This window comes from Buteo buteo, chromosome 19 (assembly GCF_964188355.1).
Source record: "Buteo buteo chromosome 19, bButBut1.hap1.1, whole genome shotgun sequence".
NCBI lineage: Eukaryota > Metazoa > Chordata > Aves > Accipitriformes > Accipitridae > Buteo > Buteo buteo.
Window position 1 is genome coordinate 8,600,755 of NC_134189.1, and position 26,452 is coordinate 8,627,206.

Genomic DNA, 26,452 nt, shown 5'->3' on the forward strand with positions numbered 1-26,452 from the left:
ATGGCCCCCTGCACCCCAGGCAGCCAGCAGTCGCAGAGCTCAGCTGCGCCTGTGGTTAATAATAAATGGGCTCTCTCAGCCAGGAGCACTGGCCGCGCACCCCCAAGCTGCTGCCAGCCCCCCTCCTCCCGCCTTCTCCCAGGGCTGCCCAGGCACCGCTCCAGTACCCACCCGGCCTCCCTACGCCAGACGGACGCCCAGAGGTAAGAGACACGCCAGGCCATTGCTCCGTGAGGTCGGATGGGCCGGATCGATCACGAGGGGAGGCGAGCAGGGACGGTTTGGAGGAGGGAGGAAAGCCGGTCTGGGCTTGAGTTGCCTGAAACTTCCACCAGGAATCTGCAAAGTTTCGTTACAAGGCGAAAGGTCGGATGGGTCACGCTGCAAAACTTGCCAAGCTTCAAAAATCTTTCAGCCAGCTCAGGCTGAGAGTTGGCTGAGTTTCCAGTGAACATCAGCTAATTCGTGGTGGGTTTCAGGTGGTGACCAGCTGGTTTTTATCCACTGGCCAGCACAGCTTGGGCACTCCTGGCTGTTGCGCTTCAGAGTTTGGGGGCTTGTTAAAATTCAGAACACAACTCGAGCAGCTCAACTGATTCTTGGTGTAACCTTGTTGGCTTAATGAATTTATTCCAAAGCTGACTTTGCCCCGGAGAGCGAGAGGTGTGTACACACCCATGGAGCAATACCAGGACATTTGCATGAACAGCTCAGGCTGCTGAGCTTAGCACCGCACAGGCAGAGATTGTAAGCATGAACTAAGAGCTTTTCCCACTTCTGTGTCATGATATGATTCCATAAACTTAATTAAGTTTTTTGTCCTTAAAAAGGATTTGGAAAGTGGAAAATCTTACTGGTTTGGTCAGGTATGTATTGATCTAGCTGAATCAGTCCCTCTTTTCTTGCGTTACACAGCCCAAGCTGTCCTGTATAGATGAAGTCTTTAAACTTGGGCAAAAATACTCTTCCTGGGTATAAGTTGTTTCTCTCTAGCTGTAGTGCCACACACTTACTGAGATCAGAGCCATGTTCTGCTAAGTGTAACATGAACACAGTACTGTAATTTAATTAATTTGCCATCTAAATTAACAATGGGTACAAAGGACTGAAGAAAGAAATCCTTTCCTCCTGTTGAAGGGGTGAGAAATAGAAAGGCTTGAGGGATATGGCCAAATGCCCAGGGAAAATATGTGAAGCAGCCAGGCATTGAGTGAAACTGCCCCGAGGCCCAGACCAGACCAGTCTCAACCTTTACAATTCTCTCCCCCTCTTTCTGTTTGGAAATGAATTTAATTAAAGTGAATAGGAGTTGCTAGGAGACCAGAGGAGTTCTGGAGTTTGTTGCTGGGGCTGAATTGCCACTCTGCTTCCACGCTTTGCACTAAGGATGATGTAACATGATGTCACAAATGAGTGATTTAGATCACTTAAAGAATCACCATCAAAGGTATTAGCAAAAAAGGTGATTTTAATGTGAATTTGTAAAAGTGTAACTTAACAAAATTCAATGGCAAGGTTCACTCTATTACTTATTACATGGAAGAAACATACGAGGGAAAACCGAGTTAGAATCAATTTAGAATGATTTACACAGAGACAGGAGACACAAAACTGTCAGGGAAACCCTCCCGTTGAGTCGTGAGGTTCAGAGTGGACCCCCTTGCTTTCTAAACTCCTTCTCAGGGAGGAGTCTAGGTGCAGCTGGATCCAGACTTAGTCCCAGAGTTGGTCAATGGTTTCTGTCTAATAGAAGGGATACAAAGGGTAAGGAAAATCACCCATTGAATTACTGTGCCAATTTGTCGGGCAATGAGTGATTATGGATCCTATGTGACTTAGAGGTAGCAGCAATTTAAGATTTCTAACACTATGGTAAATCACAAGATTAGGTTATATGATTTTTAACAATACTTAGCAGGCAATTATCAGAGTGATTGAATAAAATTTGCTATAATCAACACTACAAAGTTTCCTAAATTGAGTCACACACACAGAGATACAGAGTTTAACCTACATTCAAGATTTTTCTCTCTCTGCCAACTGTAGTAAATTATTGCTACCAAATGATCTTTGAAACTTTGCGAAATCTAATTGTAGTGAATTACTCACTATTCTCCTTCGTCAGCATTTGTCAGCAGACAATCTTTGACCCCTTCTTCTTCATTGGCATCTATCAGCAGACGATCTTGGAAATCCTCCCAAAATCTACTTTTTGAAATCCTCGTGAAATCTACTCTGAAATCCTTGCAAAATCTACCAAGAGGCGTCCCAGCTCAGGGAGATGCTGGGTCACAGCCTGCTGCAATCCCAGAGAGCTCAAAGGGTCTCACTTAGGATCACTATTTATAGGATCGCAAGATGATTGACTTTGGTCAGTATATTTCCATTCTGGCCACAATTCTTGTCAGGTAATTCTGGCACCTTCCAAGGCGGGCCACCATCCAGGCAGCAGGAGTTTCAGGTATGGCTAGGGAGTGCCTAATTGTCCTAACTCACTGTACCATAACCAGGACAAGAAAGTACCAGATTGTCCCAACTCACTGCACTTGTAGCCAAAACGAGAACACAATGTTGGCTGGTCCTGACATCACGATGTGGCCCAGGGGATCTGCACCACCATGCGTGAGCCTGCATAGAGCACTCCCGGCTCTATGGAAAGCTGCTTTTTCCTCCTTGTAGTCACAGCCTGGTTTACTGGTTCTCAGCTCCTTTATTTTACTGAACTTCTTGTTTCCTCTTAGGCACCAGCAAAGACCAGGTTCATCTCTTTGTAGCATTCCTCTGCCTGCGTCTGCCTTGTAGATTTCTCCTTGTGATCTTTCAGGTTGGAGGTGGCAGTGCCCGAGTCTGCAATTTATCGTGAGCAAGTATCTTAGGAAATTAAAAGCTTGTCTACTTTTAAACTCTCTCTAGTTTGTTACTCCTTATCCTTTCCTCTGTTCCACCATGATTTCAGCCCAGCACTGACAATGGACCAGGTGAACTCTTCCAACTCCATTTCTGCAGCTTAACATTTTGCTTCGACACCCTGGCTTATGCTTGAAACACCAGGAGTCTCCAGGCAATCTCCTGGGCAAGGGTTGTTTACCTTCCAAGATCAAGGCAAAAGATGGTATGTTTAGTTTCACACAGTCACATCATGGCTAAATTACTTCTTTCATTTTTACCTGACTTTTGTTATCTCAGGACCATCCGTATACACAAGATGATTAGGAAGATAACCTACAGCCTGGGAAGACATGTGTCCGCTGTGGCATGTGGGACCACCCAGGTGAGAAGATTTCTGCATGGTGAGTAGCATATTCTGAAACAGTTCCTGGGTGAAAAGCATTTTTCTCATCTGAATGCAGCAGGGACCTTGCTGGCAGTGTTCTGGGAGCAAAGTGAAGAGCAACAGTAGTCTTGATGCACGATAGTCTTATAATATATGGAGTTACTATGGTATCCTTGGTGCTTCTACTCTTTTAAAACATATTCTTTGGGCATGGTTGCAAGGCTCAGTTCGTTCACAGTAACAATTTAAAGTAATGTTACTGGAGCCAATGACAACCCAGCTGCAAAAATGGTGGTAGAGGAGTGCTCAGTGATGATGATGAGGATTATTATTTGTATTAACAGTAGAAATATTTTGCAAATATTTCACTTACATGAAACACAGCTTTAGTCTTCATGAAGTTAGTTGTGAATTCACCCCAAAGAACAGATGAAGAGGGGAATAAATTTATTGTGATGATGCCAGTCTGCCTTTTATAAAACTGCTCAGTAGTTACTGCAAATACCCATGCAAACAATTCAATTTTCTGTGTTTATCCTCAGGTGCTTATTTCAAGATTCAGCCCTCTGTACAGGAAGCGCTGATGGAGGGGAGACCAGTTGTAGCCTTGGAAAGTACCATCATTACACATGGCATGACCTATCCTCAGAATCTGAGGTGATGGATTTTGATGTTCCTCATTCAACAAAGTTGTAAGAGCAAGGCATATAACCGGTGGATCAGTATCAGTATTCTTGGTCAACCCAAAACCCTTGTAAGAGCAAACAGAAACGTCAGATTGCTAGGCATGCAAAATATGAGCTCTGGTGTAAACCAATTATATCTGGATTTCTAAGGAGAGCAGAATCATATGACACGTATGGGGTACCTATTTATGTCTTTATCCAACACCTTAAATTCCTGGCTTCCTTTAAAATGTGGCAGCAGATAATGTCATCATTTGCTCTAAGACAGAGCTACCAGTGTTGTCATCTGCATAGTTTGTGCAGACATTGAAAACACTCTGCAGTTTCTTTTGGTATCTCTTTTGTAATGCAAAAAGGACTGGAACACAGTAGTGAAATCTGTTCCTTAGTGCCACTCAGAGCAGCTACTGTGAGAGCTGCTGGTCCCTCACTGCCTTCTGTGCCCTGCATAGAAAAAAACCCACCTCTACCCTTTATTTATTGATGTTCAGTAGATTTGTGTTTCACTGAGTTACAGTGCCAGAAATCATTGCACTCTCCTCTCCATCCTTGCTTCCAGAAAGCACAGGGAGGTTTTGGTATTGATTTTCCATCTTGCTTTTTACCTGGCCATTATTTTGCCTGAGATTCTGTCTTAGAATGAAGCTCTAAAAATTCGGGTTTGGGAAGGAGGTAGTTTCCGTAGTTGAAGACTACCTAGTGTATGTACAGATAGCTCAGAAAGGGAGAAGAAGCTGCTCTTAAAAAGGACAGTGTACAAATGATCAAGTATAAAACCTGAGAAGCTTAGAAGGACCTAGTCTGCAGCCCTAGAGTATCCTCAGGCTGCAGCTTTTTGACACTGTTGTTACTCTGTATCTAACTACCTGTATTGTGAAAAATATATCCTGGTCAGTTGAGCAGGGCTTGAATTACCTGGTTTTTTTGTGAAGTTCTGTGATCTCAGAGAAATAACAGGTAATAGATACAGAAAGGTCCTATTTTGAGAGGATCCCTATTTTCAGTATGTTGTATAACCAGATTTGCCTGTAAACCAAGTGATTTTTCTCAAAAATGAAGCACAGAGCTTGGAGATTGCTGTCCTGAAAGTGGGAGCTCTGCACTTCTGCAAATTCAAATGCAAAGACTTCTGCCATTAGGAAGATACAGAAGAGGAACTGGACTTAGCTGAAATCACAAGAACTGTATAAAACTGGAAACTGGGGATGATGGCCATCAAACACAGCAGTTTTCTTCTCTGATTGTTTGCCTCACTAATTTTGTGATTGTTGTCTTGTTTATCTCATTGCAGCATGGCCAGAGAGGTGGAAGAAATTGTAACAACAAATGGAGCAGTGCCAGCCACTGTAGGTGTTTTAAGGGGTCAAATCCATGTGGGACTCACAAGCGAGGAACTTGAGTTCTTGGCAAGCAGTAAAAATGTAGTTAAAGTGTCTCGGAGAGATCTTCCTTACGTCCTCAGCCAGGTATGGTATGCAGACTTTCTGTTGTGGTGTTTTCTATACAGCAATAGTATAGTGCTCTCCAGCTTCAAGCCAGGTGGCTTTTAAACCTCTTGAAAATATAATGTAAAGTGGTATCTTGTTGGTAAGCTCAAACCTGGTCCTATCTAGGGTCAAAATACAACAGAGTAAGGGAATAGCAACTATGAAATAGAGCTCCTGAAAGGTCATTCTGGATTGGCTGGCAAGCCATGAGCGCTTGGCTAAGAATATTCTTATTGGCATGATAAGGCATCATCATGTTACACATAAACTATGTGACACACAGGCCCTCCCAAGTAATGCACACAGTGCTTAAGGTGACCCTAGCTGACCGTGAAGCCTTCTGGTTGGAAAGCTCTGGAGAACGAAGGCTTTTACTATCATCAGGGCAAGAACAGCTTACGTAGCAGGGACAGCGATTCCTCTGCAGTTTTGCCTAATAGAATATTTGTATCAGAATTTCACCTGTCAGCTGGTGACAGCAGGCTGTTGTGACATTGCTGTGTGATGGACTACAACCATAGCTGCCTGCATGTGGTATTCTCTGGGCCACCCTGGGTGCTGACTGCAACTGGTTGTCCCCTGATAGGGCTTGTCTGGTGGCACTACCGTGTCCGGAACAATGATCGCCGCACACAAAGCGGGAATCCCCGTGTTTGTGACAGGCGGCATAGGAGGCGTCCATCGCGGAGGAGAGAACAGTAAGAAAATCAAAACATTCTATTTTATCTATGTTGCTACTGTTTTATTTAATTCCATCTTTTTCCTTTTTCCCAGTCTGTCCTGCAGTAACTGTCTGTTCAGGAAAGTTATCATTCCTCTTGACCATACTGTGGTTGTTTTCTCTCCAGTGTCTCCTTTCCAGAAGCTTCAAAGTATTCCTCTTGAGCACTGGCCAGTTGTTAAGAGGGTGGGAGTTTCTCTTTATCCTTTGCCTGCACGGGGTTATATGGATATCATTTGCTGGTGCAACAGGAGCTGACTATACCTCTCCCACTTTGTAATGGCTGAATAACCTGATACTTACTGGCTACCGAGCACAGTGTTCTTACAGACTTTCTCTCAGCTGAGGAGAAGGAGAGTCTCACCACAAAAGAGACTTAGGCCCTGGTCCGTGTCACAGTTGCGTGCCCCTGTCTGATAAACAGCCCAGCCTTGGCGTTGTAGTTTGTGACCTTTAAGTACATTCTTTCTTCGTAGCCTTATATATTCCTAGCATAGCATAACTGCACTGCCCTGCTGGATGCCATCCCTTTCAGATGTGATGTAAATTCCAGACCAGGGAGTTCCCTGAAGTCAGCAAAGTTCCCCTGTTGCCTTTTTTGCCAGTGATGTCAATACCAAAATCAAAATTTACTTAAATTATATTTCATCTCCTTGAACTTTGTCCTTGCTTTATAACACTTGCTTCTTTCTTTTCTACCAATTTTTTGCATGCTGTTTATTGATGTGATCAAAGAGCTGAGAGTTACAGTGCAAGGCTGCACCTCTGCCCTAAGCCATGTGACTTCTTTTTGTCAATATTTCTTTCAATCTCAACACCTGAAGGCATGATCTAAACCTGTAATATTTGTTTGTGGATCTAAATGGCTACAAAAGCAGGCAGGGGCATCCTAGGCAAATATGGCTTTTTAAGAGGGCAGATCACATCAGCTTGGAGTAGAACACAATCACCCACACAGTGGCTGCTTGTCCCCTGACAGCTCTGGATGTGAGTGCTGACTTGACAGAGCTAGGACGAACTCCGGTTGCTGTCGTATCTGCAGGAGTCAAGTCTATCCTTGATATTGGCAGGACACTGGAATATCTGGTAGGTAGCATGGGCTGCTGAGCCTGAAAGCAGATAATGTTGTACTTTGTGTACAGAATGCCCAGTAGTGTTGGGGCAGGTATTAAGCCCAAGATTTTTAGAAATGACTGTTGAGAGGATGTGAAGCCATAGTAGCCATTTATAGTTCTCTAGTCCTGGGGCTATACAAGCACTGGGCTACTCCCTAACATAAATCTATCCATGCCCCAGGGGCTGTTCCAGCAGCTATTCCAACTGAGGCCAAAGGCAGCGCTAGCGATGCCCTGTTTCTCTGGCCTTAGACTTGCTTTTCTGGGAGAATGCTTCAGAACTGATGGATCAGGCAAGCTAGACCCATCAAACACTAAAATAAAATTGGAATTAAAATTAAAATCAAGATGATTTTCAGTAGAGTCACTTTTTAAGGTTTGGTATGTTGGAAACCACCAGGGCCAGCACTTCAGGTTACAGCCAACATCAGTACTTCTCCATCACAAACAGAACTCATTTATATTCCCATCAACTCAAGACATACCTTCAGATCACAGGTTGTTACCTTAGACTCAGTATTGTGCTAATGACAGCCGCATGGCTTTTGAGCAGCTCTGAGCACAAGCAAAGGACGTGCATATCTCCTGTGCCTCAGTAAGCCAGATTCTGTCTAACCAGTTACCACGTCTGGCTCTTTGCTTTGAAAAATGTTGGTGATAGAATGGAATAGAATGGGGTGTATAAAGTAACCAAACCCTGTGCTAAACAAAGGCAGTTTCTAGCTGGGTAGAAGGAAAAAGTCCCATTCTTTTGGTGGGTTCCCTTTCCCTCCACTGACTACCTGCTTGTCTCACCTCCACTGCTGCAGGAGACTCAGGGAGTCTGCGTGGCTGCCTTTGGAGAGTCAAGGGAGTTCCCAGCCTTCTTCTCACGCCAGAGCGGCTTCCAGGCACCGTATCACGTCCGGGATGAAGAGGAGGCAGCTGAACTCATTGGTGTGTTTCAGAAGGGAAAGGCCCACGTAGGGCCCTAGAAAAGAGGGACACAAAAATCACTTTGAATAAGGCACTTTCTTTTTTAACTTTGGAGAAGAGTTTGTCCTGAAAAACAGGCCATCCCACCTCCCCCATTCCTGCTTCAGTTCTTTGAAAATAAAGGAGCAGGAAAATTCAGTCTTTACAGCAAGCTTTTTAGCTAGCTGCAGCCACCTTGGCATACTCATACACATTTTGTTCATGCTGGTTAAGTGGAGGGAACATGTATGTTAATGTGCTTACAGAAACAGCTTCTGGGCCTTTGGAAGTAGAATCAGTTTTCTTTAAAAAAAAAATAAAGTTCTTTGCCCCTTTTATTGTACAGACAGACTCAAAATAAATAGGCAGATGTCAATTGATTGGTAGCTGGAAGAGACCCTGTCCTTGGGTCAGCTAAGAACAGGAGCTCCAGCAATGTGGGTTCCTTCACCCCACACCCACTCTCCTCTATCCTTTTCCTTCAGCATTCAATTTATCCAAGGAGAACCACTAACAATCTACCTGTCCTTCCCAGCCAGCGCTTTGGGGCTAGGTCTGAGCAGTGGGGTGCTGATAGCAGTGCCTTGTCCCCAGGAGCGAGCTGCCTCAGGCCAGGTCATCGAAGAGGCCATCCAGCAAGCTCTCAGCAAAGCCAGGTGAGAAGCAACCTAAGCCCATCCTTTGCTCACCCAGTGGTCTTGCAGAAGTAAATGACTTCTGGGACACTGCTGCAGGGACTGTAACACAGCTTAACCTTGGGCACAGGTGAGCCCACAACATGCTTTCAGCCGTAGTTTTATCTAACCTGAAGCTTGTTTACAGAACTTTTTATGGTATGTGGTTATGGAGATAAATTATCTGCCAGCAGCAGTGCTTCCTCTCTGATGCTGTTTCAGCTCAGTCCTGCTAATCTGCAGGCATTTTCTTTATATTTGCAGGTCCAAAGGGATCACAGGCAAAGAACTGACCCCTTTCATGTTACAGAAGCTCAATGAATTAACTGACGGGAAATCGCTGGACTCCAGTATCCTTTTACTGAAGGGCAGGGGGGGAAATACTCCAGTGTACTTCATATATCTTCTGATAATTCTTGGTGGAAAACACTGTCACTTTATTCACAGTCTAGCAAGGGGCAAACACTTCAGTATCTGCAAACAGATGAGAGCTTAGCGACTGCATCCTGCTTTTTCAGGAGCACCCTTCCTGCCCTCATCCACTTTTGCATTAAAAATTGGAGGCCAGCACAGATGGCAGGTGGTCCAGAGCCCAAAGAGATCCCTCACATCTGATCCCTGAGCTTGCCTGCTCTGTGATGGAGTCTCAGGACACTGTTGTCCATGGTGGGGTTGCGCACTGGAAGGTACCTGAGCTTCCCAGAGCACTGCACTGTACATCACACTGCCTTATCCAACTCTTCATGCGGGTGCAGAGTAAGAGAAACTTGGGAGGAAAACACCCCTGGGTGAGCAGGAATCCTCCTGCACAGGCAAGAAAAAAGCAGATCTACTGGCTGGGATGCCAGTGTAGGATCTGGGAGAGCTGGGTTCACATCCAGTCTCTGCTGCCAGCCCTTTAGGAGACCTGGTCAGTCAGCACAGATTGGTAAAGGCATTTGTGGATATTAGAGCTGTATGCAGCCACAAAGCAGGGCTTTCAAAGCCTCTGATACTCTGCTCCCAGTGAAATTGCTAAAAAAATTGCTTATAGAGACTTGGCAAAAATCTCAGTAGGCATCTCTTTCTGGAAAAGCTGGCCAAGATCCACTGAGGTTTTTAGACTCTTGGCTCTAGTTTAAGCACTTCACCTTCTCTTTTCTCTGTGAAGCCTTTGCTTCTGTTCCCTATCTGTCAAATGGAGATGACAGGTTTCCTCTCCATGGACACAGGGGGAGGCAGGTGAAAAAAATTAAAAATTCAGGGTGTTCATGCAGTATTGTAACCCAGTATATGTGCCCCCAAAGGATTCTGGTATAGGGGAATCAAATCTATGAAGTCTCACAGCATGTATTTTCTTCTTTCTCCCTCTAGGCAGTTCCTATATAGGCTTCTGACAGGTCAATCTTGCTGGTATTTTTTTTTTTCTCCTCAAAGAAATGCCAAACAGACCTTGCTTTGATCCAGAACAATGCCAGAGTGGGCAGCTGCATTGCAGTGGCGCTGAGCAAACTACAGAAAGCCAGAAGGAAAGGGAAACTACCTCAGCAAAAGGACACAACCCCACCTCAGCCAGTGAGTTCCCTGCTGCCCTCCAGATAATGCCTCTCTGCTGACAGCACAGGATAAATTTATATCTATTCCCAAAAGTAAAAGGTGACTCAGCCAGAGACCAATCTTTCTGCTTCACACTGGCAGACATTTTCTCTTTGGTGTATTTTATTCTTCTCAGATAAATATCCTCTCCTTCTCCCCCTATCCACATTTACAGGGAATAAACACTGACAGTGGCCTAATCCCATTCTTCGACCATCAAATCCATTAAAACTTTAATCACCTTTTCACCTTTTGCTGTGCCCTTATGTACAACTTAAACTGTATTGCTCTCAGTGCCAGGGAACTCATGACTACAGGAGTAGACCTGGAAGAGGGTGGAGGGAGATATTTTGAGCTGCTAAGCGATACACGTTTTATAAATATCTCTTTTTGTTGGCCTCCTGCTCGTGATTGCCAAGTATCAGGCAATATGCAGTACAGCATATCCCAAATGAGAGCCATTATAACCCTAACACTCTATTCACTATCTTGGATTTTGTGTGTGCCACATAATTTACAGGAAATCTATTTTAGATAGTCTTCAGAGAGCTGAAAAATTTTCTAAAACACATTTGCAATAGGATTTGTCAATGTAAAAGAGGGCAGTGACTCCAGTATTTGATGGAATGAGAAAAAACAGCTGTATGTCCCCAGAGTATCTGGAAACTTCCTGTTTGTGGAGCTGTATTGCTTTTTCTGGCTTTGTAGGACAATAAGACAGTGATCTGTAAAGTGTCACTGGGTACCGCAATTTCTCCTGGGAGCTTGCAAGAAATGACTGCATTTTTCTGCCCACTTTTTCCCATTTTCTTTGCTTTTTTACACAGCAATGCTTGACTTTTTCTGAGGTTTGGTGGGCCAGAAATTGTCCCAAGAGAGATCGCTTCAAGGGCACTGACATGACCAGATGCATGCAACTTCTTATATTACTCTGTCACCACACAGAGAAACCGCCAGCACCTATATGTGTACACGCTAACATCCCACCTGCCATGCTGGGGCTGGCTATGAGCAGGCATAATTCAGAAAGCAACATATAGAAGAGATTTTGATTCTTTCTAATCGGGATTGTACAAACCTGTGTCTAGCCATCCAAAAGAAGCACGGGCCTTCACACTGTGAATTAGATAGTTTTCAAGAGGGTGGGAAAAGTGACTAGGAAAAGCAAAGAAGACTTGGAAACTTTTTTCCTCAAGTCCTTCCAACCACTTTTTACCTCTTTCTTCCCTCTTAAAGGTGGTGATTGGAGGTATCAACGTTGACTTTATAGCCAAGGCACAGAACCCTGTCATCCTGGTACTGTATCTATAACAGTTTTCTTAGCACCACTGCCATTTCCAGCTACTTTTACAGGAGTGCCAAGCCAAAGGGGTGGGGGGGGAGGTGATATCTGTGCATGATATCTGCATGTCTGTATGCGCACACGTGCACAAACTTGGGAGGAGTAGTGCTGCATATTTGGTGTGTTGTCTAGGTGGGCAATAGAATGATACATACTGCCCTGCTCTGTTCCTGTGCTGAAAGTCGCTATCCCTACCCCTCAAGAGAGGGACAGAGCAATGTATCATCATCCTTACAATCTCCACATATGACTCTGGCCTCTACAGTCTATGTTAAGGTGCCTTGGGGCTATTGTCTGATGCCATAAGCCCAAAGAGCTCGTTTAAGAGAAGAGCTGCCCAGGGCACTCTATGCAAAGAGCTAGAAACAATGGGTAAAGACCCTCACTGTGCTATGACAACCTCTAATTCAAGGACAGACTCTATAGGGAGGAAATCCCCAGGTAGGAGCCAGCTCTGGCTACCTGGGACTGTCTTAGCTATGGAAGTCAGCATGAATAGGAGCAAAAGTCTCTGTGCAGAGTACCCACGGGGAAAGAAACCTTTGAGAAAAGTAGTACTGACACAGCTGCAGCTAAACAAGAGAGCCAGCTTCCTCAGTCATAAAGGATTTGAGTCACAAAAAAAAAAAAAAAAAAAGATTGCTTTAAAAAAATAGAACATTTAAAATGTTACCAGACCCTCTCTGTCACAATTTGGTTTGACCAATAAACAACCAAGAAGCTGAAGTGGAACAAACCTGGGACTTCCCCATGCAAATGACAGCCATTTGCATGGCCTATACAATTTTTGTTGAGCTGTATGAAGTGCTACAGATTGAGGCAGTGAAGCTTGCTCAAAAGTTGCTTGGTGTCTCGAATTACTCTACGCTGATTGCCGAGGCAGGAAACTCCTGCCGTCAGATGGGGCAGTCTGCAGAGACCTCTCAGTCAGATATAGAAAAAGACGTGCTGGGGAAGCTGTCCTTAAGGAAGTTGGCTATTCAGTGATACAGAGGCAGAGGCCAAACAATATTATAATGGTCGAGGGTGACACATGCTGTGATCTAACTGATAACATACATACCCCACACTCAGCTATCAGGACAAGGAGCTAAGCTATGTCCAAGGGTGGGCAGCCACCTTTGGTGTGTCAGATTTGAGTGCAGATCCCTGGACCACCCACAGCACAGTGAGGGGCCAAGGGCAGCTATAGACTCCGCTGGGAACAGCCGATGGGGGAAAAGGAAAAAGGAGATTTTAATGTTGCATGAAAAAGCGAGGCATTAGCTGCCCTTCAGTACAGCAGCAAGTCCATCATGGCAGCTACGCAAATGCCAAGCTGCAGGAGGATTTGGGAACTGGCAGCCAAAATGTTCCTGCTGACAGCTGCTGTGGTTAGGCACAGAGGAAAAAGGCACTCTCAACAGCATTGCTTTGTTTTGGCTTTTAAAGACAGTTTTTTCCAAAGGGCTCAGCACCCAGCAGGACCCACCCTTATCCATGCTGGATTTGTTGCAGAGCACTGGGGTACCACTCACACCTCAGGCTATCTCAGCAAGAAAGCGGCTGTATTCTGTCCTGGTTGTAATTCCCACGTGGCTTTCAAGGCTACCCAGAAGCAAAGTGCTTTATAAGTAACTATGTCTGACCTGCAGAGAAAGAAGTACAGTCTTGCTCAGAGAAAGGTGCCAGAAGAAGCATTATGTTTATAATTCTCTCAGAATACCCAGAGGGTAAGCAGAGTCTCATTTTACATTAGGAACTCAAACCTCTCAAGATGTGGAAGAAGGCCCTGGAGACTCTCTCAATTCTCTGAAACATTGCCAGAAAGCATCAGCCCAGTCTTATTTCAAATCATCTCAGCAAGCCCATTTTTCTCTAAGTTCGTCCATCTCAGCCAGCCCCACCTGAACACAACACAGAAGAGATGATACCCAAGTACCGCTCAGACTTGGCGTTACCAGCTGAGCTGGCAAGGTGCGATGAGAGCCACTCGTTTCTTTTTCTTCAGAAGCAGGCTGCTAATTTTTCGCTGCACCCACCTGCTACTTTAAAGAGAGATTTAACATCTTCATTTCTTTTAGGCCCCTGTGGGGTTGTACAACAGCAGAGGTCACCCACAGCTGGGTCCCTGAGCTGGAGGCTGGTACATCTGCTGTTAGGGCAAGGCTTGGGGTAAAAAACCTGAAACTCTGCCTTTGGGACGTGGAGGGGGGGCAAGGGAAGATCAGTACACCAGACAATGAAGGGAGCTCATGAGCACTTCAGCATGCCTGCAGGCATCAGTTTTGAAAAACCTAGTGGAGCTGCATAAAATAGAGTTTGTGCTCATTACTGATGGCAGTTAGTACCCTCTTTTAATATTGAAATAGGGGCCAGTGTTCAAAGCCATGTTGTTTGACTTGCCTAAACAAGCACCCTTGCTTTTTACTTTGGAGTGTTTGGTTTGATTTTTTTTTTTCCCTTTGGCTGCCTCTGTTATGGATAGTGAGCTTCAGAGTTAAAATAGCCAAGCTCAGTGCTTTCGAAATCTGCAGGACTCGACAGGAGACAGTTGCAGATGGAAATATCCTTATTCCTGGCAATACTGTGGCAATTCCCAGGGAGCATGAGCAAATGTAATGGAGGGGCATTTGGGTTAATGAGGAGTGACAAGTAGTGGAAAGATGGACAGAGGCCATAGGTTGCTTATATACAGCAGTTCTGCTCAGGTGGTCTGAGCAGTTCAGGGCTTGGAGAACTGCCAGAGAGAAAAGCAAAGGCATCAAGAATTAGCACCAAGTCTTACAGAACTGGGGAGAGTCAGGGCAAAAAAACCCAGCCTGGAGGTCAGAAGGGAGTAATAAAAGAGCATATTGAGATGGGAGAGCAGCCTCTTACACAGTTGTAGGGCTGGATGCAGAGGAAAGCATTGTGTGCAAGGGACAGATGTACAGCTTTGCATGGGGGAAGAAGAGAGGTCCTTGGGGAACGCCCAAGAACAGTGATGGGTTGGAGGCAGAATATTGTGAGATGGCAATACTTTCACTTGTTTAGGATAGATCGTGGTGTTTACAAGCAAGGAAAATGTGTATGTGCAGGGGTATTGTGGTGCCTCTGGGCTAACATGGGCCAGAGAGTCTGGGCGAAGAGCTGCTGCGCGTCGGCACACACACACTTCAGCGCTTGCCACCCAAATGCTCAACGTGCTCTTGAAAGCTCCGAATTATCCAGAACTGTGAAGATCATTATGACCGCCAGTGGCAAGCTGTCTTCAGAAATGGAAAGTATGTTTCAGACTTTTATGAAACAAGAGCTTTTAAACCATTTGATAGTCAGATGAAGCCCAAACTGATCTGAGAACTTACTGATGTAATTCTTCTGGCAGAATAATTAGATGGAGGAGGAGATGGGTGAGGGATTGCCTGTGTTCTGAGAATTGGGCTGTTTGTGACAGACTGACAGATGGACAGAGGAGTGGAAGGCAGAGGCAAGAGAAAAAAGAAGTTGATAACCACACAGGTGGAGAAGCAGGGTTATTTTTGATGAGGGAGGTGTTTGGGAAGAGAATGGTGAGTGAAAAACTGTTCGGACACTGAAACAGATCCTTCCATGAGTAAAGTACAGAGGTAGTACAGGCAAAGGTAACAAATCTCATTTTACCTTCAAAGAGAAAAATAAAGAAATTAAAAAAAAAGCCCAACCGAACAAAACCAAACCCCAAACTGCTTAAGGGGGGAGCTAAGTGGCCTGGAAGGCAGCTGCAGAGCCCATCAGGTCAGGGTCAGCAGTGCTGGCGTCCCAGCGCTGTTGTAAGCAGGTAAATTCAGAGGGCTGCTCGTACCAACTGAAACACTTGTTAGCATTGTTCTAAGAGGTCTTAGCAAAAAAGACCAAAATAGCAATGCATAGGGACATCAAGCAGATCTCCCCTCCTAGGAAGCAGCCCTTTGTCATCAGGGTTGAAGTCTGTAGATGGCTGTAGAAATGTGTATTGCCCTCAATCTGATAGCTAAATGCCTTCTGCTCCTTCTAATTGCTGACCTATGTTTCAGCGACATCAACTTCACTTCACATGTTAATGGAGACGTAGCATCTATGCCAAGCAGCCCTCCCAGTTTTGCCAATTAACAATTTATTCTTCCAGGGCGGTGGGCAAACAAACGCTGGAAGAGTGAGACGAACCTTTGGCGGTGTTGGAAGAAACTTGGCAGGTGCCTAGTTCTTGGGTTTGCCTGTGGGTGCATGCCAGCTGTGATTTGTCCTTCGGTATTCCTTCAACAGCAGGAGCTCTTGAATGCTCTTAAGATCTGGGACACGTTAGGCAATATACCAGTGGGCAGACTGCCTGGAAAAGGCAGGGGCCATTCCAAGAAATAAGAGGGGAGGGAGTTGAGATCAGGAAAAGAAAGGTCCACAAGTATGAAGTTAACTACGATATAGCACAGTGACCCCAAATCAAAGTTAAATAGCATCAGTGATCCCCAATGACTACTGAACAGCCTGGCCCTCAGTGTTGAATTAATGCCAGGCTATAGTCAGAATAGAATTATGTTTTGAGCAAGAATTTGAAAAGAATAACCTTGTTCAAAGATGATCATCCATGCACCATGGACAAGAGGAACTGGGGCACAGGAATTACTGTAGAAGAGAAAGGACGACAGACCTTGGCAACAGGAAAGGATCACACTGTACCTGGTGCTCCACCACAAGCAGGATCAGACCAGTGTTTGGGGACTGAAATTAGGAGGGGCAGATTACAATATTATTTTAGGATTATTCTGGCTTTTTGACTTTTCCCAAATCTTCCTAACACAAATCTACTGTCACTTCAGATCACAAACGGAGAAGCTTGAGGGGGAGAAAAAAAATGCCACGCACTGAAGTATAATTTGTGGTAACTTGAAGGGAGAGGAGGAAGGGTTTCCTGTGAATCCATTCAGATTCAGTGGTTCTAGTAAGATAACATGGTGGGAACAGCAGTGTGGGAAGGCCAGCAGCAGGAATGGCCGTGCACAGAAGCAATGTGGGAAAGCCCATGTGCCTGTGATGGTAAAGGAGATGATGCCAGGGAAGTACAGAAGTTTCTTCCCCCTTCTTCTCTTCTCCTCCACTCTCAGATGTTCCAAAAAAATTCAAAGAATTCAAAGTGCTGGTGCAGCAGACAAACATAGATCCTCCCACTCAACCCCAGCCCGTCATTTGCAGCAGCTGTGGCTGAGTTTCATCTTGAACATCCTTCTAGATGAGGATTGATGGGCATTAAGTTTTTCCGGAGAGCACTTTCCTACAGACACTTATCCTGCACAGGCTGTCGCTGTGTTCACAGTACTCTGATGGATTTATTAATATCTTTTGTTTCTATTTGCTTTTTAGACTGCTTAAGCCGTCTTGGACAGACTCCTCTCTTTTTATCAGCCGTGGGGAAAGATGAACATTCAGAGTCCATCCTGCACTACTGTCACCACATGGTACGTTGCACAGCAGTGGCACCTCAGAAGCATGGAAGTGATGACATTATGTAGAGGGAAAAGCCTTCTCAACCCTGGCAGGCATAAAAGCGACCTTCCATCAGGCTAAAAGTAGGAATAATTCAATGGTCGTTCAGTTATAGACAATTAGAAGGCAAGGAGCCACCCTCCAAAAGACAGTCTAGCTGTGTGTACCCTTTGGAGTCTGAACCGTGGGGTCTGAATTCAGCTCCAGGAAGTGGTGCTTGAAGGAGAAAGAGAGGTACATCAGGAGGAACCGCAAAAAATTCTAGTAAGGCCTATGCACAGCCAGAAATATGTAAACCCTGACCCTGAGCATAGACAAAGCAATGCCAAAATCAGCCTGGTTTGGGTAAAGCATAAGACAGAGAAAACCTGGAACTGGGCCCCCAGGCTGGACATCTCCCAAGGCCAAAGGAGTAGAGTCCTCCACATAACTGGATATGCCCCTAACAGTGCACCAGAGGAATGCCTGACTGCAGCAGCAGCTTGTCCACCCAGGTCAGGGAGCCAGGAGCAGCAGGAGCTTCCCAGGACAAGAAGGCAGAGCATCACCACCCCAGCAGAGAAAGCCAGGAGGACAGCCCTGACCCAGAGCATCAGACACCCCCCGGGGAAGAGGCAGGGGTGAAGAGAAGCCAGGGGTGTGGGTGGAACCCCCAGGTGAGCCTGGTCAAGGCCATTAAGGCCCATTAGTGCCCTCAGGGTCCTGGTGTCCAAACAGAGCACGTGGGGCCTTGGTTCCGGCTACCTGAGCAACTCAGTAAATGAAGCAATAAGAACATGAACTCTTTTTTGGTTTATCAGGGCTTCATAGCAGCAGGTCTATCATCCCTCCTCTACCCAGCACAGCGCAGTTTGTGCTCAAAGTGAGCGGTCTCCCAAGGGAAGACGGACTTGCTGGCCAGCCGCCACGCAATCCTTGCCTGTAACAACATTACCACCAAGTGTTGGAGAGGACCCTTTCCTTAAAACCTCCAGCTTCCCTGTGAACTACTGGGGCAGGTGCATTTCTCTGTCCGCACATATATCCTAAGAAATGCCCCGAGTTCTCTAAGCAGATCATTCACAGGACCCACAGAGGAAGGACACCTCATAGCTCTGTCTGCGACGCTGCTGTAAAAAGGGTTCCAAGGCTGCCCTCAAAATCAGGCTGTGGGGTCAGTGAGGTGGCTAACGTAACCGCTAGCTGGAGCGTGCCACCGAGACAGGCCAGCATGTCAGCAGGCCACTGAAGTGTCACAAGCTCTGGGAACGGATGGCCGGAGCAGGCAGGGCTGCAGACCGCTCTTCCCTTACAACAGGCACAACCTACGGAACTGCATGGCAGAGACCTGTTGCTCTCATTTACTAAATGATTTCTTTAACCTGTGGCATTTGTTGCATTGCAAATATTAAAAAATAGCCATCTGCCAGCACTGTCTAGAGCGAGGTACTTCTGAAATGTTGCTTATCTCAAGGGAGAAGGGAGGGTGAAGGAAGAACCGCAAGCTGGGCTATCGATCAGGTGGACACAGAGAAAGAATGAGCCGAGCGTGGCAGGGAAGAGAAACGTGCTCCATGTATGACTGTCCTCCCTGTTTTAGGACATGAGCGCCGTCCTCCAGCTGGAGGGGAAGAGCACAGCCACTTACTGTGCTGTGATCACTAGTGCTGGGGAGCTCAGCGTCGGCTTGGGAGATATGGACATCCACCACCAGATAACAGAGCAATACGTATGCATACCATCTGATTTGTAAGCTTTTTCTTATGAGAAAGAGCGTGGACATATGACAAAATGTAACTGGTGAAACTGTACCAGTGGGAATGGGTGTGCAGAGGGAACGTGGGAAATGCTAAAGTTAAGCCCAGACATTGGCCACTGAGATAGAAGCATGGCAAGCTACCAGAGCTCTCTTGCTGCTGACCCAGATGAAGTTTCTGTTTCTGCTCCATACAGTATCACCACTACTATCATCCATGACCTATAGGCCAGAATTCTCTTCATTAACTAGTCCCAGCTAACCTATAATTTTTGGCACCATAAAGCCAGCAATAAATCCAGTCCACCTGCAGAAATGGTATCTCTCCCTTTAGGGAGAAACAAAAAAAAGTGGACAGAACACTGATTAAAGCAAGTTTTCCTGTTCCATCCCCTCCCCACCATCCTTGTTGTTTCTACATGCTGAGTTGTATCAACAGGCGCTGCTGCTCAGCACATCCAAACCTTCAAAATGTCAGGGCTAATGGAAGCAGTGATTAAGGACTGCTTCAGTGAAAGCCCCGTCACTGCGCCCTCCTTCCCTACTCATTGTTTTGTCAACAGAACAAAAGCCAGTGGTTCTTGACTGACAGCGACATAGAAGTTAAGTGCAATTTACTTACCAGCGGGATCCCCGTGAGGTAGAGACTTCCTAGGGAAAAATATGGTCACTGCTCCCACTTCCATCCCCACCCTGCCTCTCCCAAGCCTTGGCACAGAAAACCACTACCTGACAGATTAATTCTCCTGAGTTTTACAAAACACTTGTGGCCAGTGGAAACTCTGAACCAATCTTCTGCTGCAGAGTGCATTCTGGCAGCCCTTCTTTCCACCAGGATTAGCAGAGACGTGGGAGGGATGCTGCATGAGAGCCTATAGCACTGGCCTGGCATTCGGGCAGTGGTCGTGCAGCCTCAGAGAGCCGACGGGGGGAACGGCAGCTCCCCACTCCACTGCTCCCCTGTCCCCCATCCCTACACCATTCCGTAGGACCCAGGAGTAAAACACTCTGATGAACACCCTCTTAGGAGGCATTGCGCACAGAGGACGTCTAAATGACAGGCGCGGCAAGCAAACGCGTAGTCAAGCCAGGCATAGCACAGGGAATCCTACAGTGGCATTAACTAGCAGCATTCCCTTTCCCTGTAGGTCTCTGAGTGACCCACGGGTACCAAAGTGGTCTAGTGAGGACCAGCAACTATCTGTCTCTGCTGGAGGGGCCTTGCGAGTTGAGTCCAGCTCTTGATGGCAGGGAGCGGGGGAAGGAGAAGAAAAGGAGGAGGTGAGGCAAATGGAAAAATCCATTTTCCTTAGGGAATCACTCTTTTAGGTTCGTGCCTGTACCTAAGGGCTGCAACAGCAGTGAAAATCCTACATCCCGAGTCTGACTAGCAATTATTTTGTCCCTCTGCAATGACTCACGCTGTCTCTACGCTGTGTCCTGGATTTTCACTAGGTGTCCCAGTTCAAGGAGAACCTGTGCCAGGCCCCGCTAGTTTGCATTGATGGAAATGTGCCTCTTTCCACTATTCAGTACGTCTGCCAACTAGCTAGAGAGCATCAGCTAGCAGGTAAGGAGAACTCGCCCAGCCCTGGCCCTAACAGGGCCGTAGCTCCTAACAGCACGTGTGCCAAAACACTCCGCACACCCTGAGAGCTCTCCGCTGCTGCTTGCTGGAGATAGATACCCAGTTATTGTCTGACATGCTGTGTTATTCAGCACTCCTTTCTGTACTCTACTACTCTGTTTCAAATGGATGAAACATTTCTGCTTTCTCGGAGTTTTTGTCATTCTGCAGCTAAATCGCATTTCCTGTAGCGTAGGTGCTCTAGCCCTTGGGCACTGCCAGAAAGCCAGGGAAAGCTGCTCCCTTTGCCTTTAATCTCAAGGCAAGCACAAATGTGTGTACTTCTGCCAGTTTGAGCAGCAATATAGTTTGCTTCTCAGAATAAATGCTAAAGCATCTCTTGAGATTTCTCTCCCACTTCCCATAAAATACATAGCCCCCTCCCCTGGTATGCTGGGGACCCTTCACAAGGCTTCCCAAACCTTTGGAGTTATGCCTTCATTTTTAAAAGCAAATCTTGAAGAAAGAGACAATGTTCTTAAAACTTGGCAGAGGCTCCAGAACCAGCTATGAGGCGTAACAAAACTGGAGTCTGATTATATCACTCCAGAGCCAGAAGCAACTGGCTCATTGCTGAGCACTGGAAAGGAAATCTTGGGTGACCTTGTCCCAGGCATGGGGGAAATAGTGTTTAAGTTTCTAATAGATTACACGTATAACCCCAGATGTGTAGATCAGGCTAAGCCTTCTACACTGCATCCCTCTCTGATGTAGAGATGAACCACTAATGAATTAATTAACTAACCAATTGCAATGTTGTTTTGAAGTGTGCTATGAGCCAACAGATGAGAACAAGGCCTCTAAGCCGTTCCTCTCAGACAGCTGGAAAGCGCTCACATACATTTCCCCCAACCTGCAAGAGCTAAGAGCAATAAATCGGACCCTCGGAAACCCTCTGCCAGCAGGTATTGAATACTCAGAAGGGTCAGTCACACTTTTAGATAACCTAGATCATGGAGAAGAGCATTTTCTGCTCCAGCCCTCTTTTCAAGCAAATTGGATTATAACACAGTGGGGATTCATAAGTGCCCTTGGTGTCTTCCACAGCCATTCTCCGCGTAGGTTGTACTGCCCAGGCTGGACTGATGATCTAGAGAGAGCACAGTAGGCTTGGGATGGCTCCTTGTCCAAAATTAAAGATCCTATTTGCCTCACTTCATCAGCTAAACAGGAACAAGCTCTGGTTTGTAAACACGTCTCTGAAGCTTGATGCTTTGAGGGCACCTGTCCCAAAAGTACCACCCTTTGCAGAAATTAAATACACCACCACATGCAGGTGGGAATCCAACAGTATTAAGACAAGGAAGTCATGCTTCAGGACAGTTTTTTGATCTCTACAGATACATGTTTAGTCCCATGAGGGGTGGTTTCTTCAGCATAGGATAGAGGTACGGTATGGAAGTCTAACATTGGAGAATTCCATGTTTCCCATGACTTAAAGAAAAAAAAATATATCAACCACATTTCAGAAGTGCTTATAAATAGTAGTGCTCATAAATAGTAGTAGTGATGCTCATAAATAGACTGCCAACCCATAAAAAGGCCAGTTGAGGACCTTTAAAAGTTATATCACAGTTTTTCCTCCCCACTGTCTGAAGAGCTGCCGTCCAGGTTGGAGGATGTTGTCCAGACTGCAGTGGCCCTGGCCCGCCCTTTGCTGGCCCACCTGCGCTGTGTGGTGGTGACCCTCGGCGCTCACGGTGTCCTCCTGTGTGGCAAGAGCCTGGGAGGGAGCATCTCGCTTCATCCAGGAGCCCACGAACAGGTAAGGGCACGGAAAACAAACTCTGAGCTCTCAGTTGCTTTTTTCTGGGACCACACGGCACCACTGCTATTTCTGGTGGCATGGCAGCAGTCCTGGGAAACATGGCATCACTGCTGGCAAATGTACATGTTTGGGGGGTGGAATATACAGCTCTGAAAGAAAATCAAGTTGTCTGTCCCTATACTGCTGGCTCCTAGCAGCAGTGTTTAAAGTCAGCTAGTTTTAAATGTGCTTACCATGAATATTCATGAGTGCAAGCTTCGTTTTCAGGAAGCTTCATTTAAATCGCTGGTCTCTTTCAAAGTGTGAAAAAAGATTATTGCCTTTTTTTTTTTTCCCTTTTCTTTTTTTGGCATCCGTGCAGGTCTGGATGGCATCAGCCACATCAGGCCTTATCAGCTTGGGCAATTCCCACTGACTTCCCTTCTCTCCCCTGCAGACTGCTGCTGCCAGCCTCTGCGCTACCCACTACCCCGCCATCCACGTCAGCAGAGAGGAGATAGTCAATGTCTCAGGAGCCGGCGACAGGTATGTTGCTCACTACTTTGTCTTCTCCAGCTAAATGTGGAAGGGCCATAATCAGATTTCTTTGAAATTCTACTGCAAAGGCAAATGACATTCTGCTGCTTGAGGAACAGACACTAAGGACACAAGAACAGGACTGGTTACCGTGATTCCTTGCAAAGCTTGCTAAAAATGTCCCCCTATGCATCTTGGAAACCAGTCTTGCCATTATTAGTTTTGCTTTTCTTTTAGATCCAAGCCTTTCATGGCAATCTAGTAGTTCTGAATTAGTCTGGCCTTAGCTGCTAAAAGCAAAGTAAACCACCTTACATCAAAGCCGCCTTACTAACTCCTTTACTTCCAGACTTCTCCAACGGAAGTCGGACTGCCACTCGGTAGCTAAAATTGCCCTATAAAAGCATTTCATCACATTCTGCATTTGCCTCTGGCAGTAGCTCATGCTTCAAAAGAGTCTGCTGTATAATTCACCTAGCTGTTCACACAACATAGCTGTACATAGGAGTAGGAAATGACAGGTATTATTCCTAGCCCCACTGATCAATTCTCAGTCAGAGTAATATTTTATTATGCCCCTTGTTAACTTGTCAAACTATATGTAGTAGCCAGGTTTTTTTTCTTCTTGCTTCATACATTACAATAATTGATTCTATCCTTTCATTGCCTTGGGCTAGACCAAAAGGCTGTACATGACCGGTATTTCCTTTTATTTTTCTACTCTTACCTACCAATAACTCAACATAGCAACACTTCTTTTTTTCTGTGTGGGCAGAATGAAAAGTCTTTTTTTTTTAAACTTACAGTGTCCTCAATATTTGAGTTAGGATCAATCAATAACTTCATGCCAACCTAGTTAGCCCACTTAACACCAGGACACGCTCCTTGTGTCCCAAATCACCTCTGAGATGAGTTGATGCAACTGCAAGCTGGTCTTCTCCAAAGAAGACCAAAATATTATTTGGAGCAGTAAGCGTAGCAGCAGAGGAATGGAGGCTGGGAGGAACCTCGCAGGGTCAGCCTGTCCTAAGGAAAGCTCAGCTTTGCTCACTAATTTGTTCACAACTTCTGGCAGATGTGCCCACCCTCTGCCAGTCCCTCCAGGGACACAGCCTCCTCTCTGCACCATCTGCTTGGTACACAACTACCCCTTACCACAGGACAATTTTTCCTAGAGGCTAAGGTAAACATCTTTTTCCTTTCCCTTTTAAAAAGCTTAATTTAAAGGAAGAGCAAAGGTGAGATACAGTGTGCCGCTGCCAAACACCTCCACTGAGTTACGCAGGAGTACTTTAAGTTTGTTTTTCCTTCTAAAACTATGAAAGCTAAGGGCCCATTACTGCTCCCATTGCTGAAGTAATATTGGTCTGGAAATCCCATTCCCCAGCGTCCCCAGGTCCAAGTAGGAATTTTCACATCCTCTTCTTCATCCGGGGATGTCCTTTCTGGTAACCTCGGCTGCTGCACTTTGCTGCAGAAATCCCTGTTCTACAGAGTAAGAGTGCCAAAACAGGCTGCAAATGCCAGAACGCTACACTGACATATATGCCATCTCCACAGCACATAAACCGGTCAAGTTGCCCAAGCCCAGCCTGATGGCACTTCCACGGGACTGTGCAGCAGGGGACAACCCAGGGCGATAACACATTCACGGCTCAGCCCCCGTGAACCCTCGCACTTTTGAAGCACTGCTCAGGGGACACTGCCCACCCAGAAACAGTGATCCAGGACACCTCACGCCTCTCTTCCACCCTGTGGTTCTCCTACAGCTCCAGAGGTGCTGCCCAAGGAGCCGTGCGTGTTCGGGAGCAGCGGCTGTTTGCTCCGGGCACCTGGCTGCCGTGACAACATAACACCGCGTGCCTGCACACGGCATTGCTAGGGGATGCTCCCCCAAATATTTATGCTGAACTTCTGGAGCTGTTGAGAGATTGAATGGTTTATGGAAATCATAATCTTATGTGCCTTTGTTATGGATAAAAAGATGTTGAGGTAATTAGAACACACACACAAAAAAAGTGATCTTTTTCCCTTCTCCATAGATTTACTCATTAATCCTCTCTGCCGTCACATTTTCCTGTCCTTGCTTCTGCCTCTCAAATGTCAGTATCTTCTCCCTTCTCTTTCACTCCTCCTTTGTCCTCTCCTAGCTTCCGAGCATCATTACTGTACTTAGCTATGAACAAACAGTAGTTGTTTCGAGTCGATCACGAACACCACCCTGCACGTATCCATGCCTCAACAGAGCCTTCCCCTGCAGGCCAGGCGGATGGCAAAGTCATCCCCTTCTCATGATGGCCTCCTCGGGGCCTTGTGAGGACCTGTGCGTGACTGCCGTTCCAAGCACTCACATCATTTTTACCGGGAAATCTCAAATGGAAAACCACAGTGAAAGTTTACAAAAATCTGAATCTACCGTCTCATTTCAGCTTTGGATGTCTTTTTCCAGCTGTGTCTGTTGCCCCTCTCACATACATATGAAAACTTTACCTCTCTTCCCATCCACCCCTTTGGGGAAAGGAGGGAATGTAATAAGGCACCAACAAGGAGCAGGGAAGTGACAAAATAATTAGAGTGCAAGGGAAAAATAGGTTCTTCCCTTCTTAGACTCCTTTCTTTTCTCGTGCCTCACCTGGAATACTGAGGAGAATAGCAAATGTGGTGGAATTGGAAAGTACCTCAACTTCTCAGATGAGAAACAAATAAAATGCAAATAAATAGCACTATTTGTTACTCCAAATTCAAAAATAAATATCAAAAAGCAAAAACTTTTCATTATAACCTCACCCCTCCTGTGTGACATCTTCTGCTCCTGTAAGTGTTGGTTTGGGTCCAAATGAGTGCTCTTCTTACAAACGAACAGCCGTGTTCCCCAGAACAAAGCCGTTGCCACAGGGTTCAAAACTGCCTTTCTTTCTCTCCACAGCTTAATGGCAGGAATCCTTGCAGGGATGCTTGCTAAACATGACACAGATACTTGTGTCCGGATGGGCCTGCTTGCTGCAAGCTTGTCTCTCCGTTCCTACGAGCCCATTTCCCCAGAAATCAGCACTTCCAGTGTCAGCCAGGAGCAAGTCAAGAGCAGGAGCTGGCCAGAGGTGAAGGTATGGAAGATGGACTAGAGGACCACGGCTTTCTCATCTATCACCTCCTTGCACTCCCAGCATTGCTATTTCCAGGAACCGGGCAGTGTTTTGAGCTTTGAGCTCAAAAGCTGGCTGCTGACCAGAGGACTTACACTTTCAGTGCATACTGCCCTTTGGGAGGTGAAGTGTCAGTGGGGTGCATTTGGTGACAACTTGTATTGCACTGTTCTCATTTCTGTTTGTCTGCTATTGTTTTCTCTCCTTTTGTTTGTTTGTTTTTATTTGGTGGGTTACAGCAACCACAGCTTGGTTCTTCTGTCTACTGCCTGTTGGTAGTGTATCTCACGCCCCTGCCTAATGGGAACACTCATCTGTTTTATTCCTGAATAAACCCTCAGGGAAGGAGGCCCCAACCCAGGGAACTTCTTCTTTGTA

General features: G+C 46.0%; 1 protein-coding gene across 4 annotated transcripts; it reads left to right on the forward strand.

The window, feature by feature from the left end:
• LOC142041832 (uncharacterized) lies at positions 1-26,452 on the forward strand. 4 transcript variants are annotated; one of them, XM_075051011.1, is made up of 20 exons: positions 91-203; positions 2,957-3,112; positions 3,187-3,290; positions 3,817-3,931; positions 5,252-5,426; positions 6,034-6,145; positions 7,148-7,254; positions 8,093-8,219; positions 8,773-8,893; positions 9,176-9,261; positions 10,341-10,465; positions 11,723-11,782; positions 15,934-16,000; positions 17,163-17,257; positions 18,865-18,993; positions 20,476-20,590; positions 21,415-21,552; positions 22,246-22,412; positions 22,852-22,940; positions 25,858-26,452. In XM_075051011.1, the coding sequence occupies exons 2-20, from the start codon at positions 3,036-3,038 to the stop codon at positions 26,051-26,053; spliced, it is 2,205 nt and encodes a 734-aa protein (XP_074907112.1). In that variant the 5' UTR covers positions 91-203; positions 2,957-3,035; the 3' UTR covers positions 26,054-26,452. The 4 variants fall into 4 exon arrangements, with proteins under 4 accessions (XP_074907111.1, XP_074907112.1, XP_074907114.1 ...); XM_075051010.1 differs by lacking the exon at positions 2,957-3,112 and having other exon boundaries at positions 1-203; XM_075051013.1 differs by lacking the exon at positions 2,957-3,112 and having other exon boundaries at positions 191-203; positions 3,187-3,271.

Excerpts from the sequence above, each read along its gene's own strand:
- LOC142041832 (XM_075051010.1), top strand. The coding sequence starts at position 1 with ATGGCCCCCTGCACCCCAGGCAGCCAGCAGTCGCAGAGCTCAGCTGCG. Across the intron at positions 3,932-5,251 it reads ACCTATCCTCAGAATCTGAG|CATGGCCAGAGAGGTGGAAG; the intron begins GTGATGGATTTT and ends ATCTCATTGCAG. Across the intron at positions 6,146-7,147 it reads CCATCGCGGAGGAGAGAACA|CTCTGGATGTGAGTGCTGAC; the intron begins GTAAGAAAATCA and ends GTCCCCTGACAG.